This window comes from Aphelocoma coerulescens, chromosome 4A (genome assembly GCF_041296385.1).
Source record: "Aphelocoma coerulescens isolate FSJ_1873_10779 chromosome 4A, UR_Acoe_1.0, whole genome shotgun sequence".
In the NCBI taxonomy this organism is placed as follows: Eukaryota; Metazoa; Chordata; class Aves; order Passeriformes; family Corvidae; genus Aphelocoma; species Aphelocoma coerulescens.
Window position 1 is genome coordinate 4,611,493 of NC_091018.1, and position 17,437 is coordinate 4,628,929.

The following is a 17,437-nucleotide window of genomic DNA, read 5'->3' on the forward strand; positions in this document are numbered from 1 at the left end:
AAATATTGTGTGGCCAAGTGAGCAAAAGAACTTTGACAGCAGCACTACCAGTGCTCCTGTTATAAAAATAGTGTCTATTCCTACCAGAAGGCTCAAAGCTTTCCTTCTCTTATCCCTCTGACTTCTAAGGTTTCTAATTTTAGCAACTAAAAGGGGGACTACTAATTCAGTCAGTGTTTCCCATTCTATTTCTTAATTTTCTTCTCTGAAAATGCTCCCAAAGTAAAAGCAAAGTGTTTCCAAGTCAGGGTTTATCACTCTCTCCCAAAGGGGACCCATCCCACGCTCCCTTCCCTGACAAAGCTGAAATAAACCTCCCTCACCCTGCTCTGGCTGCTCTGTGCAGCACCTGGATTACAAATTTTCACTGCTGTAAGAACTCAGTTATTTATTTCCTCCCAAGAAAATGCCCAAACCCCACCTCTATCACACGCTGGATTGTGGTTTCCAGATTTCTTTTGATCAGATATATATTTCATAAGCAATTATAAGTGTGATGTGAACTTGCATATATTAGGCTGAAAAAAGTCTTACTAGAGAGAAATTTGCTTCTGATAATAAACCACATTTTTCTAGACGTCAGTCTTTCAACACCACGAATTTTTCTGCATTACCAAGCACTAATTTCCAAAGATATTGAATAATGTAATCTAATTAATTGAAGCATAGTCTGTAGCAGGGAAATTTAAAAAAGCTCTGCAACAGTGTGAAAAAGAAAAATATGATTTAACCATTGAGCAGCTCTTAGATTATTGTAACTGATTATTAGTTCACTCACTGCAATTTAGAAAAGAGCAAAGAAGAATATCTATATAAATACAGAGAGGGAGAGAAAATTGTTGATATTAGTCCTTGAAACATAAAAACCATAATTACTACTTTTTAAGTTTTTATCAATAATTAATTTATTAAAAGAAAAATCTCAGCTCCTGACCAGCTCATCACTAACACAGAGATTATTACCAGTATTTAAGTGTGAACATTCAGGATTACTACAAACCTTTGTCACGTATTTATCACCTTTTATTTGACTGATTTTCTCCCCAAAGAAGCCCTCTTGGGAGTACAATCTTGTTGCCAGCTTGAAATGTCAACCTTTATAAAGGATTTCTGATACTATACATAGAAAAACCCACACTCTGGCATTTCTGTAAATGTCTCCCTATAGCTAAAATTAATTTCCTTGTGTCATTGTAATTACATGCCCATACAATGCTGACAATGACTTACATGTGGAAGGCTCCTGTCTGCATTTTCAGCAACCTTTTGTATAATTTTTTTTTTGAGTAGTTGCTTCTTACCAGTTTGTGACATTTGAAAAAAAAAAAAAAAAAGAAAGAAATTGCCTTTTCCTAGTTCCCAAACTAAAACTTTACTTCATCTTACTACAAGGCCACTTTCATGAGTAGCAGACATGTGGGAGGCTCAGGAGGCACAAGTCTTGTCATGCTGTCAGAGACTATAAAGCACAAATTCTGTGAAATTCAGGTCACTGGCACCTATCTGCCTTCTTTAGTCAGCTCCAGGGATTCCCATGGATCTGCTTCTGCCTTTCACGAGTGGAGATGAAAGGACAAAAAGGCCTCTGTAGTCCCACAAGCAGATCTGAGGTTCCTCTCCCAAAGGAAATCCTGTAGCAAGTCCCATTTACCTGAAACGTCTATAAATAACTTATAACAAAAAAATTTGTTCCTTTGAATCAGAATTTCTTCTCCTAAGTAAAGAAATCACATGAACCACTGAGACCAGAAGAACCCTGAGCTGCACAGATCATGTGAAAATATTCAACACTCATTATTTACTTGTTGTTTCCTAAAGCAAGAGACAGGAATAGTCAGTAATGAGATTAGAATAGTTTCATATTGTGTGTTACCAATCTCAAAGGGCAAATTCAATATAATCATTCCAGCTAGATATATCATTTATTCAGATGCAGATTCAAAAGATTCATTCCATCTACATATATCATTTATTCAGAAGCAAAGATTCAAAAGATTCTTTGTTGTACTGCTCTTCCATTCTTCTATACTCAGATACTGAATTATCATTAATAAAAGTAAAAAAAAAAATTATTTCTTCTTCTGCTTCCTTAACTCACACATCCATTACCCTGAAGATTCCTTTATATCAGGTCTATTCAAAATCAGTCAAACAGTGGCCTTGTTACGAGGGGCTTTACTCATCTCTCTGCCTCAGACAGCTGATGCTTCACCCACTGAATCTACTTTCACAATTATCATGCTGAGCCAAAAATAAAAGCGGCCCTTGAGGTTTTCATTCCACTCACCCTTGTTGAGGGGAGAGATAACAGAGACAGGAAGTCACCTAATGTAGTCTACATTTGTCTACGGTTTGAGGTACTCAAATTTGTGCTGAAGAAAACAAGAGGGCAGGTGAGAAAATTCACTGAAGGCAGAGGGAAGGGATCCACTTGGAATTTGTAATTATGGGGTGATGATGAGCATTGTCAGCACAGGGTGGGGAACAGGGGAGGCAGCAAAGGGTGAGGCCAGGAAAAACACCCAACTCCTTGCCCTACCTTTTCCTCACTTTCCCCATTCCCATGGGAACAGGTTACCTGTGGCCCTGCCCAGTCCAGGGCTGACCTTTCTGCCATGAAATGCTTCTCTCCTCCAAAACCCCATCTGTGTTCTCCTGCTGGGGAAGGGGAAAGGACAGGGAGCAAGGCTGAGCCATGAGTGGAGAGAAGAAATCAGAGGTGTCTCCAAAGTGTTTCGACTGGATTCCTTACACACTGATCCTTTCAGCAGCAGGACATGATATTTGTGTGGTAAGGGAGAGATTTCTATTTGGTGCATCTTCTGGAGGATAAATATTGCAATTATCATAGCAATAATATCAGTTGCAGCTAATATTTATTAAAAAATGGCTGTTAAATTTGGCTTTAGGCTATATATAGATATAAACCATTTTTTTGGTAGCCCAGCAAAAAAAAAAAAAAAACAAGGCATAAATTCATTTGGTAAAATAACACAATACAGTACAACTTAGTTGTGTTGTGGTTCTCTGGAGTCAGAGGACACCAGAATGTTTTACAAATGGCAATTTACCCATGAAGTCACAGCAGGTTAATGAATGCTTCGTTTGCTGACTTGCATTGGTAGTTTGTAGTGGTTTGTTTGAAGACTGCAGAATATCAGCATTTAAATATGCTCTAATAGAGCAAAATTACTTATGAAAACACTGCATATGTTTGTATAAAGACAGCCTCATATTTGCTTTGTGCAAAGTGTCCTGATATAACTACAAACACAAGGAATTCTAGGCCAAGCAGGCAGCCTAAACTTTTGGAAGCTGCAAGAATGAGCAGCCTGTCTCAGGGCTGAATTGCTGAAGGAGTTACCACAGGCCAGTGCAAATACATCCATCCTAACCAGGCTGCTCCAAGCAAAATCCCAGCCCCTCTCCTGAGGTTCTGCAAAGGGCTGGTTCTTACAGAAATCAGGGACAACCAGAGTTCTGGGTTAACACTGACTTAGTCTTTTTTTTTTTTTTTTGTGAATCCAAGTCAGTTGTGAAGTTCTTGATTACTGAATGAATGTGGAGACCTAAAGACTGATGACATTATTGTTTAAAAGAACTTTCCTTAATATTTCATTTCCCTTATGCTGTAAAATACCTCTTAAAAATACCTTTTTTCCCCTTTGAGCTGTTTATAGATTAACGAAGAGTGTAGTTTAGAGAATCAGGTCTGAACAGAACTCGAAAGAAATACATTATTGGACATTGCTACTCAAGGATCCATCTTCAAGTATGGGCTAGATACTTGTCAGCTCAAGCCTTCGTGTTCACAGTCACAATGAAAAATAGTATTATTTTACAATCAGTACAACTGGGCAGGCTCATTTTGAAGCTACAGAAGCCAGAAATACTTCTGCTGGCTTCTCTGAGCAGGCAGAATCCACACAATCATCCTCAGAGTGATTTCTCAGCATAACTGCGAGGTAGGGGAAGAAGGTTTTTCCATATTACAGATACTTAAATAAAAAGCAAAGGTGGAATTTATTCAGCAATTCAGAAAGGAAATAAAACTCTGAAGAAAGTAATGCTCATCCCTGACAGCACAGTTTTGTTTCTTTCTGCAAGAGCAGGAAGGAATAAATAAAACATGAGCACTTTTCCTGCAAAATTGGCAATAAAAGCTCCTCCTTCAGTCAGTGGAGCTGAATATGTGTGATTCTCCCAGACTGCCTTAATTATTATCCTTATCACAGCAGCACTCAGACTGCCGATCACCCCAAAAAAGCATCTGGAACATCTGGCACATCCCAGCATGCACCCATTACACAACACCCAGAGTTACATTGGTTTTGCACAGGTTTTAATTCTCAGCATGTGCTGTTAAACTTTATATCGTTTGTCAAGCTGCCTCTGCAGCTCCAGGAACAGTTAAAGAGCATTTCCATCACCCTGCACCAAAGGGATGAGTTACCAACTTCCTGGGATCAGCAAGAAGGGAATAAAAAGCAAGTTAAGCAAGTGCTGAGTAACAATGGCTAACCCTAAAATACCATCATGCTCCAAATTCTCCTTAAAAGAAAAAGTGACTCTTGGCACTCTCAACGAATACCCTAAAGCAGCCATTATTCCTGTTTTACTGTGAAGGGAACATTGAAATGAAAGAATTGATCTTAAAACTCATTCAAATTAAGTCTTTTCTACACAATGAATTCTAATTCACTAAAAAAAAAAAAAAATTATAAATTCAAATCTATTCTCCAGTTTCTTAATATATGATACTCCAAAGCAAAATATCCAATTACTCTGTAGATAATAGGCCCAGAACATTTATCACCAAGTAAAACGAGATGAGAGATCATTATCCAGTTGGAGAGTTTAATGTAGTAACCAGCAAATTGAGTTTCAGAGCTTCAGAAAGTCATGCAAGTCTGAGGCAATAAAACCAGAGAGTTGAACGCCGTGTGGATTTCCAGACTGGATCTGGAATGAGAACTTCAATATTCTCTTTTTAAATGGAAGCAGGTTGCCACAGTGCAAAATGGATCTGAGCAGCAGGAAATGCACAGTTTGCTATAACTTCTTGTAAAATCCTGAAGATTTTTCAAGACTCTTTGTGTTTTGTTTTATGGTCAGAAATGCAAAATGAAAACTTTCCTGGGTACATCTGGTCTACTGAGCTGGAGTCCTGTGGGATAAGTTAATTTTCTTCAGAATGAGTTCTGGTAATACAAAAGAAAAACATATTCAGGTTTTAACTCTATCCTTGTAAGCCCATATTTGGGCTCAACCTGGCAAATGATGTCACTTCAGAAGTGAAGTATTAGTAAACATAGAAAGCCATGTTCCAAGAGATACTCTATTAATTAATAATTATTTATAACAGCCTTGCTAATTGTAATTGACTCTTGCTTATGTTCTGTGATATTGCATATCAATTAAATTAGAGTTATAAATATATCCTGGAAGGGGGCAGTGTTTCTTGACAGGAATATTTTACTGCAACATGGCTTCATGCATCATTTTATATCCCGGGCATGCTGCCAATATTGCATTACCTAAATATCCATTTTATATAGGAACTCTGCATCCTCCCAGCAACTTATGAAATCAGGCTAATTGTTTAATTTTAGGTTCCAAATCAACATTCCTTCCAAAGCATTAATCTAGTGGTGAATCTCTGCAATTACCAATTTTGCAAAACTTCTTACGTCTGGTAATTTAAACTCCTGTTAAGTAAGTGCCTTTTTGTATTTTTCTGCCACATATTTATATAAGTGCTTAGAAAATTAAGCAATGGCTAAATGATGCTCGATTCCTCCTTCCATCAAGCCATACTTGTTTGATTACAAAGCATTATCACCTTCCCTTCACTAAAGATGATGAAAATCCTATTTGTCATCTCCATTTCCCAAAGCATTTCTCTGGGCTGAAATTTTGATCTATATCCAGAAGTTGCACTGGGCGTGTGTTAAGAGGAGAGGATTTCATGGAAATGTGATTCCAACAGTTCTGCACTTTTGCCTTCCATTGAAAAACACAGAGCAAAAGTAAGAAGAGAAGCTAAACCAGTTTTGTCAAATTTTCTAATACAAATGTAGCAAAAGCTGTTTTAAGGTGTTTTAATTAGGTAAGGTTTAGAGGCATCTTGTTTTGATTAACCTTAGCCTTGGAGAATGGATTCTTGAGAGGATAAAATCTCATTACCCAAAAGAAGTTTATATATCAAAATGCTTATGAAAATCCTGGTAACACCTTTAGATATTAAGGAAATGAGCTAACCTACTTAAAACTTAAATTTATATCTAAGAACTCTGTTACTTTTCTCTTCATTTTTGCTATCAAGCTGCATGAAATGTTCTTTGATATTTAACATTTTTGTTCTGGGTAGCTCTCTTTCAAGATAAATATGCCCATTTTTTTGCTTGGCTTTTCAGAATTCTTTCAGTATTCCAAGTGGAAAGACGTTAATGTGAATGATTCTGTGCTGGCAAGAACCCACAAAATCTGTGTCAGCAACTCTGTGTATTTGTCGACTCAGTTCCTCTTGTATATTTATAAGGCAGTTGACAAAGTGCCTCAGATATTTGGATTCCTGTGATTATCTCCTGAAGGACTGCAAAGGTCTCTTTTAATGCTGCTCAAAAAATTTATGGTGATAAAAGAATTAATACCACTCTGTCAGTCCATGAATAATCATTTTACCTGTGCCCTCCTCTGTAATCACTGCACATTAAACAGTTTGTGAACAGGGACTGCGCTGACTTTTAGGGTAGATCAACAACTCCAGGTACAGTTGTCTCTTCCCAGGATAACTCCTCTTTTCCAGTTTCCTGCTTTTCCTTCAGACCCTTTAGAGCTGACATATTGTGTCATTCGGGTATTTAAAAATATTTATTATCATACAATATCATACTGCTAATTTATCACACCAATTAATTGCATGATGGTATGGAAATCATGCAAGGAAATATAACTTCAGTCCTGAAATCAAGGGTGGAATTTGCATCTTACCCTAAATGACCTATTTCCCTCCCTTCAGAACTCAGGTGAGCCAACAGATCATCAACAGACTTCCAAAAACTGTCTGAAAGCAGCTGATTCATCTGCCAAGTTATGAAATATTGTTGAGGTTGTTGCAGAGTTGTATAATAATTTTCTCATTCATCCCAATAAATTGCCTGCTGCTTTTCTCTCTGGGTTTGAAATCCTTTGCTTTGACTTCGTGATACTGAAAAATCTCTGTCAGAGAGATTTAAATCCACAATTAAAATAAATAAATTTAAATAAACAGTAACTCCATTAAACCCATCTGTTTTTACAAGACACAGTAATCAAAGTGGAAATACAAAAGCTTATAAATTAATGTTTAATAAACCATTACCGGAGGCTGAGTGCAGGATCCTTATGAACCTTCAAAGATAATTCAGTCAAATTAAACTAAACTCAGTGAGACTGAGTAATTAAGAGCACTATTTTATTAAAGCATCTGACAGCAAATGATTCTTGCCTGTCTCTTCCTGTTCTGTCCTGACTTTATGAGAAAGTTGTCGTGATACTGACACTGAGAAACGGACTCTTAGGACAAAGTTGTCACAACACCACCACTGAGCGACCTTTCTTGGGCTAAAACACACAGCATTAAAACATGGAGCAGAAAACTGTGCCTTTATGCCTGGATCAATGCAAAGAGGAGAACATTTGAGTGTTTTCCACGTGGCTCATGCAGGGAGGTGTTTGTGAGGCACTCACATGATAAAGTGGAACTGTGTTGTTCTCTGCCAGGGAGAAGTTGAGCACGTCCTGCTGCCCGGGCTCCAGCCTGACGTTCATGGTGGAGGCCAGCACAGAGGGGCTGATGGGGTAGCTGGGGTTCCCTGGGGGTTTGCCCTTTTTCCTGGACCTCCGGCCCGTGTCCCGTTTGTTGTCCTTCTGGGTCAGAGGCTCCTCCTGGATCACCAGGATCTTGTCGTCGCTCAGGTACCGCAGGAGTGAATTCTCAGAGTCAGTGGTTGGAGGGGAAAAGAGGCAAAAAGAAACATTAGGAAGAGGAAACAAGCAGAGAACCATTTTGGCTGGCCAGAGACCATCACTTGGCCCTGTTACACTGGAAAGAGTCATGTGAATATCCAGGGAATTGTGAGGGCCCTCCCTGGGCTCCGTCCCACATTTACTGACACCACCCCCTGCCATGGGAGGTGAAAGGGAGCGGACACAGAAAAAATGACTGGATTGTATCATGCAGGGAGCATCTCTGGGACCATTCCAGAGGCCAGGATTGTAATTTCAAGGAACTTGACAAGCTGGAATAATGGTTTTAAGGAGATGTGAAGTGTATTTGGGCACAGTTTCAAAATGGGAGCTGGCCAGGCAACAAGTCTGTTACTGTCTGTAACAGTGAAATATGAGCTAAACATACATCAACAGATTTGGGATAAATCAGAAAAGGCTTGTGCCTTAAATGAAATTTATTTTCTCTTGGAATGGAATTTTACTGAAAAAGGTAGTTTAAAATCCTGTATTGATTTTCAAGAATATAATTCATTTTTTTGTCACATTTTTAGGAGTCAAGTTGAACTCCTCTCAGCTTCCAGACCATGCTTAAAAGATTCTAAAAAAATAGTATTCAAGAATCTTTAACAATTGGTGTCACAATAAATACAGTTGTATATTTGAAGAATATTCTTTTGAATTTTATGATTTCTTTTCACCAGAGGAAATAAAGGAAAAAAGGAACTGTGTAATCACTCCTTTTTCTTGCAAAGTTCATAATTCCCACTGGGATCAATGGAAGTTTAGAACTGCTGGTCTGAACACCGACAGCACAATTGCTGATTCCTGTTCCAAATTTTAATTCATACTGATCAAAATGTTCTCAAAGGATGTTACCTTACATCTGTAACATCACTTATTGTTTTGTAGAGCTGTGAAGATTTAGAACTGGTTGCTTTTAACATGTCTGAGTCTTCTAAGTATTTTCCCCTTGATGTTTATCTTTCATTGTACTAGAATTAAATTCGTCCTACTAATACAAACTTTTTAATTTCCAGAAATAGAAACACAAAAGCACAGACACACAACAGGCTCTTTTATATCCTCTGTGACACTCAAAAAAAAAGAGAGATTTTTTTCCTGTGATGCTCCTTAAGCAACAAAGCAAAAACATCTTGGAGAACAGCAGAGAAAAAAAAATACTCACCTCTGCTTCCCCTCTTGTACATGTTCTGTTCTTTGGACTCCCCTATCCAGCTGTACTCAGTAGGCATCGAAACTGGCCTCAAATCTCCTGGAAACAAGGCAAGGAAAACCAATATAATTTTTGAAGACTAGGAATGGAAGTCTGTAGAGTCAGAAACGTCTGTAAATTCCAGGTGTGACATGACCCCTCAGAGCAGGCCATTATTAGGGCTGTGGCATTCAGGATCAGTGAAACATCCCAGAGCCTCCTCTTCATCACCCCGACCTCGAGGGAAGCACCACCAACTTTGGTGAAATTCCTTGTAAATGTAAAGCAGATTACAAATTTATTTTTAAACTCTGCTCTGTAAAAATTTGCTCACTCATTAAACTCATGTTGGGAATAAAGTGAGAAGCAGTTTTTAAGTGGATGAAAATTCTGTAGGAAAAGTAGAGAGAACATTAATACAGATACAACAACAGAGATCTGTGAGGGAAACGTAAAACCCCTCTGACCTGGGAAACCCCACGGTGAATAAGGAGGGGATCTCATTTCAAGGAACATTAATTTCCACTGGCTCAGAAAGAAAACCTGGAGCACAGTTTGGTGACAACAAACATGGCAAAGAAGATTGAGCCATTAGGGTTTTAATCAATGGGATTTCATGGCACTGTGGCTGGGAAATCCTGATGTGCCCAAGTCATTCCCGACTCGAGCATCAGGAGAGCAGGGATTGCAGAGCACCAAACCAGGAACACCCCCAGATCTTCTGAAAAGTGGAGGGGTAATATTTGGAGTGCTGAGATTTTCCCATATTGCACTTTTGTGTGTGCCATGAAATTTAGTATAAATAATCCTATGGAAAAATATGTACTTTCATTGTCTGCCTCACAGCTGAAACTACCTTTAACCACAAATGTATGCTTCAACTCCTAATCCTTAGATGAACAATATCAATTAAGAAAAAACCTTCAATAAATTTAAAAAAGCATAATCAGTAATACAAAAAAGGCTGAGAAACAAGATTTTAAATTTAAAAAAAGGAAAATAGGAAAGCATATAAAAAGTAAAGATCAACATATCCAGACTTAGCAGTTTTTCTGTAAAGAAAAGCAAGGTCTGAAGCTCTGAAATGATTTATACACAAGTACAGATACCACAGCACAACAGACATCAAAAATAGAAATTTAGGACAGGAATCACACAAGGCAAATGAACAAGTGATTTTGTAAACTCCTTATTTCACTTCCAAGTCCTTTCCCAATGAAAAGTAACCTATAAATTGTTTTGACATTGCAGCTTGGATATTTTTCTGAGGAGCAAAAAATTGTTGTGTACAAGGAAATCAGAATAAAGTGAAAGAAAAAAAAATACTTATTTATGATGTTTTTGCCTCTAACACATAAACAGAGGAGGTTTGATATTCATTGCCACAAGGGCTCTTTAGACCAGAGCATTTTAGAGTCAGACAAATAATAGAGTATAATGTTAAGTAAAACAAAAAATGCACTGCAGTGTTGTTAAATGCAAGATTAATTTTTCACAAATAGTTTGAAAAAATGGGTGTTTTAATTACCTTCTTAGATTTTGCATGTACTGTCAATACCCATCACCTGCCTGAGTATCCATCCACTTACCAGCTGCACAGGAGACTTATTTCTAATAATGCCTGGAATTCTTGTAAGTCCAAGCCTAGAATTTTGGAGCAGAGATTTGTGTCAGCCCAAGCAATAATGAAAGTGGCTTCTCAGCCATGAAAGGCTTCAGAAATTTTATTTTCCTTTCTTTGCCCATGGCTCTGTGGTTCCAGCATCAGTTTATTTGAGCTGGCATAAATCCTGTCTTTTTACTGAATGACACGTTGTCACTTTGGTGATTTTTGTCACCTCTCCATCAGAAAGTACAAAACATTCCACTACAGTAGAACGTAATTTTCATGTCTGTTAATCAACAGATTAATTAAATCTGTAGTTTCAAAAATTCTGGTTTAGCAGTCATTTTGAGAGAAAGGTATATTTCAAAGATTTCAAAATCAAATTCCTTCTGGATTTCAATCAGAATTGTCCATCATAGATAAAAAAAAAATCTTGTGTACTCCTGGAATTAGGCAGAGAGCCCAATATTTTAAGTCACTGTGAAGCAAGAATTTATGAAAGCAAGCCAAAGGCACCCATCTGGCTCCAATTTTAATCACAGTTGAGATTTCTCTTTATCTTTCATTCTAATTTTGTTTTAAAATGATGTCAGCTCACAAGGAGATAAAGAGTGAACATCACTGGTCTTAAGATGGGATCCTATTCTTTAGCGTCACAGCTCTTTCAAGCAACAGGCATATGACAGAGGCAGCTCCTAAAAATATCCTGCCTAAAACAAAGATTTATTAAGATTTCCTACTCTGAAAAGGTTCTGTGTGCACACACACACCATCAAGTCCATCTTACTTGCCATTTTTACCAGAAATCCAGCTGCAGTCAGCAAATTACAACAGCAGGAGGGAAGTTCTGTGTAACTGATAAACACAAGATAAATCACTAAGAACGGGAAGCAGAGAAACTGCATTTAAGAACATTCCTGGTAGCAAACCCCACACCAGACTGAGTGGCAGCAGAATCAGTGACTGCAGAGCTTTAACAGGTTTCTTTTTTTCCCCCACTGTGCTACCTTTCAGCTACTGTTGGATCTTCCACTAGGACCACTCTTGGGATTCTCTCCACTGAACTGCAGCAGGATTTCAGTACCTGTGTTCTTCACAGACACATTTTCCTTTACTACTCTGAGCTTTTGAGAGGTTTTCCCTTTCTTTAATTTCAAAGACAAAAACTTAGGAAGCTGTGGGGGTTTTTTCAACAAAATGAGAGGAAAAAAAAGGTCTCAGAGTAGGTGAATAAAGTACTTACTGATGGCTTGCCATATATAAATAGATATGTATATATACCTATAAAGATAGCAGGTACCCATAGAGAACACTATGGTCATTTCTTTCTCTGAGGCTCAGAAATAATGTCCGTTTCAAAATCAGGTATAATTACAGTTTTCAAAAGAAATCTCCTCTCTGAAATCTGTAGGCTTTACAAAAGTATCCTACTGCCTTGAAAATAGAGCCACTGAAAATACATGGACAACACACTGCTGTATTTCAGCAGTATTTTCTCAAATTCATTAAACACCAAGCAATTCAGTTTAAACAGACAAGCAAAAAAAATTATCACTTAATTTTCAACAATACCTTTTATATAGATACATATACTCATATAGGAGCACATGTGATTGTACACCTGTGCACTCAATAGGGATTTATATACACACAAAATTTCTATAGAAAACCAGAGTTAATTATTGTTTTAATAGCATTTTATATATTTAAGCAGTCCCCATCCTAAGATTTTGAAATACAATTCCAGCACTAATGAGTGCATTGTAGGATACTCCTCATGCATTTAATGCAGTGCTGAATTTTGGAGGCCCTTCCATCTTACAGAGACTTTCATACCACAAGTCAGGCCCTGCACTGAAGTTTAACAGCCCAGAACATTGCAAGTGGAATAATCTCAGGAGTTTGGGAGGGGAAATTGAGTAAATCAAGATGCTGGCTACCCAAATAATACGAATTCAGTTATCAATTCAACATTTCAGTACGTACTGCTAAAGAACTGTACAAATGATGTACTCCTGACCAAGAATGTTAGTGTGTCATTTTTCTAATTACTCCTTCATGTCAACTTTTGTTTAATATTCCGAGCCAACAGGTCACGGTCTGACAAAGAATGACTGATTTTTGGGGGTGCTGCAGAGTTAAGAGCACCCTTTGTAGATGTGGCCAAGCAGAAGAAGGTTGAAGAAATCCAGCCTACCATGAGTGGGGGTTTTTTCCCTTCTCCTCACGCCTGTGGCTCTGCTCCTCTCATACTCAGAGCCCCCGGGGTGGCCTTCCCCTTCAATCAGGGTGTAGTATTTCCCACTCTCGTGCTCCAGGAAATAGTTCGGAGACTCAGAGCCCTTCATCCCAGACTTCCCAAATTTGCTGATGTCATCACAAGACATTATTCCGATTTCATCCCTAAAAACAGAAGATGATGGAGAAATGAACCATTTAAGGTAAACTTCAAGTGTATGACTGCCTCTCCCAAACACTACAAATAAAAAGTCTTGCAACTGAAATGCTGCGTGGGAGAACTTTATAAGAGGCAATTCAGCAAATGTAAATTAACAAAACCATCATTAGGTGCCACTTGAATTCTAAGATAAACAGATATTCAGAAGTTTTCTAGGATCTGAAGGAGAACATAAAGAACTGTTGTAATGTGAGCAGAAAAAGGTTTGCCTTGGAGAAATGCTCAAGAATAAGATAGAAGTGGACACACAAAAGTAAATAAAACTAATTGATTAAAGACTTCTTTAAATACTTGCTCGATTTAGGACTAAACCCAGGTTTTGCTCAGCTAAGTGAAAGTTAAGTCACTCAAAACAACGATATGATGCTTAATGTATTTTTAGCTCTTAATTTTATTAATTATTTAGCTTGATGGAGGGGCTGTTTGTTTTGGTTTTGTTTCACTAATTCAATGAAATTAAAGTGCAAAATTTTATTTTTAAAAACCTCAAATTCCTTGGGACATAAATACCTGGGGCCATAAAGTCCTGACATAGGAGAGAGAATGAAAACATCCTGGAGTGCAGAGTTGTCCATCTTTGAGGACATGCCCATCGTACTCGTAGGGGTTGTAGAGCTGCTTGTGGGGCTGGTTGGAATCACAGGCTGTAAAAACCAAAAAAGGCACATAAAGAATAAATTAATGCTTTCTGTGCTCCAAGGAACAACAAAACTGATGGGCATAATTTTAGGAATTTTGACCTCTTTTTTGGATTAGCCATTTTTTTGAATTTCTGAAGTTTCTTCCAAAAAGATGTCTAGTGAAACTCTAGACTTCAAGACTAGTTATGAAAGAAACTAATAAACGACCATTAAATTAATTTAAAAGCCACCTCAAGGGAAAATCTGAGACTCAATCAAAATATGATCCTTAATCAATGCAGAAAATCAATTATATGAGGAGAAAGGACACACTGTATTAAATGTCATTAATACAGAAGTTAATTACAGAGCTCTGGAATACTTGTACTGAATGAAATGATCATGTTGGTTTCAGTGGAAGATTTATTGTTAGCAAGGACAGAATACCTTGATTTTTTAAGAAGGTAAAATTCATTGTCCTTTGGCTTCATAGCCGGGGTGATACAAATACCCGTTCCATGGTAAATAGCAAAAAAATGGAAATTAACCTAAACAGTAAATAAACATCCTTTAAGATTTTTACTTTTTAAACTTTTACATGACATTAAATGCAATTTTTTGATTCAGATGTCATAGAGAAGCTCAAGTTAATGGTCTGCAAGGACTAGAAGGATGATAACCAAATATGCTGTGCAGGATACAGAGATATAAACAAAGAATATTCTTCAACCAAGATCTGGTCTGTGTTGATACTCGAGAAATAGAAAATATTTTTATTTATAAAAATTATGCTTAAATAGATACAACCAGTTTTCTACAGGTGGAAGGAGAACCCAGCAACTTGAAATTTGGATGAAAGCTATAAATACCAATATTTTTCTAAATAAGAACTTCCTATCCTCTAGAGGTAAACACTGAAATTATTTTTATGTATTTCAGAAAGTAAAAGCACTCCTAAATACCAAAATAGGATGTTTTTTCATAAGAATGTCAGTCTGAAAAGGAGTCCAAATTATATTAGTTCTCTATGCTTATTGCTAAACTAAATAATAAATGGTGTAATATTCTGGATCAATTAGTTGTGACAGGAATGATTATTCCAATTGAAAAGTTCTCCAAATAAAAATAAAAAAATACAATAAATGTTGTATTTTATTTTAATGAAGTTGTAGTGTGCTCACTTTAACAAAAACCAGAGCATTATTTGTCATTGCAAATGAAAAAAAAAACATTTCGTCCTGAGTGGGAAAATAATCAGAGAGTTTAAAAATTCAAGTTATCTTCTACATTATCACATAATGTCAGCCAGAGACAAAAGGAGAAAATGGTGTCACAAATCTCACTGAAAGATAATTGAGCACAGACCTGGCAAATGAAAACTCTGCTGTTGTTAATTGAGCATCAAGGGAAACTCTCTACGGCAAAGGAATACTACAGCAAGGCCAAGTAATAAATTTTATAAGGCCTCACAGATTCTGTATCATCAATAATTCATAAATTACCTGTGTGGTATAATTTTAAACTTAATTATTGTAGAAAAAATATTAATAACATCTATAAGTGCCTTAAGCAACAATAGAAAACAAGACAACTTTTATTTAAAACTTCCTGCTATGCACCAACCTGAGGTAACAAATAGGATTTCAAGATCTTACATCCTATTTCCTTTGTGCCTAATTATTTACTGCTTTTGTTTTGTTTTTTTGGTTTTTTTTCTTTACCAGCACTAAATCAGAATGAAAAAATTCCTCCACATGTGGATCCATAAGTAGATATTCAGAGTGCACCATGAAAATAGCACATGCAGAGTTAATACGTATGGATCTGTACCTGGAACACACCATGAAATAGAGCACACCCATATGTGTCAGCCCTTTTTTGTGTCAGTCTGACTTTTGATGAACTGTCTTCTCTCTTAATCTGCTTTCACTGAGGTATTTTTCTGCAGCTTGTCACTGTTTGGTCATTCCATACCCTGCTTTTGTCTCGGTGTAAACCGTCCTGTCTGTGCTGTGCTCTCTGCTTATCCCCAAAGCCTGTTCTCTGAGAGCCAATTTAATCCATCAGAGGCAGAAAACTCCAGAACAACAAACAAATAAACCCAGAAATTCTCCTACCAATCCAACATGAATCTGCTCTAGAGTCTAAATACTGCCAAAGTCAACAAAAGGCAAGGACACTGCAGCCAACAGGAGAGGGAAGTGAGCTCAGTGCTTCCAGCAGCAACAAGCTGTTGTGTCAGCTGTCCAGGAAGCACAGGCTTTAGTGGCATCTTGAAATTTAATCAGGCTGTTTCCAAGTCATTACTGACAATAATAAATAATACCAGATCCAGGTGAGAGCTGCAGGAAACAGGCAAACCCAAAACCTGCCTCCTGAAACAGATCCAGGCCCTAACACTTGAGCTTGTCTCTGTGGCAGGAAGAATAAAAGACCTAAATCTGTTTTTCCACATCTTGTAACAGAATCTACTGTTAAGAGGTAACACTGGAAGTGCTGGGGTTTTTTTCCAAAGTGGTTTATATTTTTATTTAAATATTTCACCCCACTATTCTCTGATCTAGAAGAAATACATCCCAGGAAGGATGACATTTAAAGTACCCTTTGCTCCTCACGGGCTCATTAGAAGAGGACACATCACAAAACCAGAACTGTTGATAATTCCACAAAAACAGCTCGGTGCACTTTCACTTTTTTGGCTATCATGGCAAAGGTTGGCATTTTTGGAAATGGAAAATGCTGTGCCATGCATTCAGTGTACACAGCACACACTGCTCACACTGACACAGCCTCCAGGTCCAGCACTGCTCCTGAATTATGATTCTTTAATGTACAAATATAAAGAGAGAATCTCTCTGGAAGCCCTGTGCAAGTGCAATTTCCATTTCTCTGCCCCTGAAGGCTCCATCTGAAGTTCACAAGTGGATGCATGACCATCTTGCCAGAGCAAAGGATGTTATTCCTATTCAGCATTATGACAGAAAAATCCCCTCTGGGTGTCACAGGGCCCCGTTCCTCTGCCCCAGGGGCAGTCACAGAGAAAGAAAGGTGGCCCTAAATCCCAGTGTCAGCATTCCTGGGCTGCAAGGATTACACAAACTCCTTAAGTGAAGCCACTGTGTAGGATTCAGGCACTCTGAGAAATGAAAGATTTAGAAAATGCCAGGCAGGGAGGAAACCTGCCTGGATAAGCTTGAAGGGTTTGTTTTGTTTCATCAATTTAAAAATCGTTCAGAAACACATTCATGTATTGTGTGACCCAAACAAAACAGCTCTGAGAAGCTTCCACATTATGGAAGTGCATCAGCTTCTTACAGGAAGTTAAATGGCATTAAAGACAACCATCAATGGTTACTGACTTACTGGAAATCCTTTCCTTTAGCAATGACATTTTGAGCTCAGTGTTTCAGCCAGTTTCTCCTTCATATTGTTGATGCTGTAGGAAGAACCGCCTGTGATGCTCACAGTTGTCTTTTTTTTTTTTTTTTTTTTTTGCATCAACAGGTTTTCAAGGAATGACTACACAGAAAATACCAGAGGTTCTATTA

The 17,437-nt window shown here is 37.6% G+C and overlaps 1 protein-coding gene across 1 annotated transcript in view; it reads right to left on the reverse strand.

Moving 5' to 3' along the window:
• LOC138110320 (connector enhancer of kinase suppressor of ras 2-like) overlaps positions 1 to 17,437 on the reverse strand; it is a 135,632-nt gene that overhangs the window by 33,834 nt on the left and 84,361 nt on the right. The window contains exons 10-13 of the mRNA XM_069015062.1: positions 13,780 to 13,913; positions 13,009 to 13,214; positions 9,180 to 9,265; positions 7,732 to 7,986 (exon numbers count right to left, since the gene is read on the reverse strand). Coding sequence (XP_068871163.1) covers positions 7,732 to 7,986; positions 9,180 to 9,265; positions 13,009 to 13,214; positions 13,780 to 13,913 — 681 coding nt within the window. The remainder of the gene's footprint in view (positions 1 to 7,731; positions 7,987 to 9,179; positions 9,266 to 13,008; positions 13,215 to 13,779; positions 13,914 to 17,437) is intronic.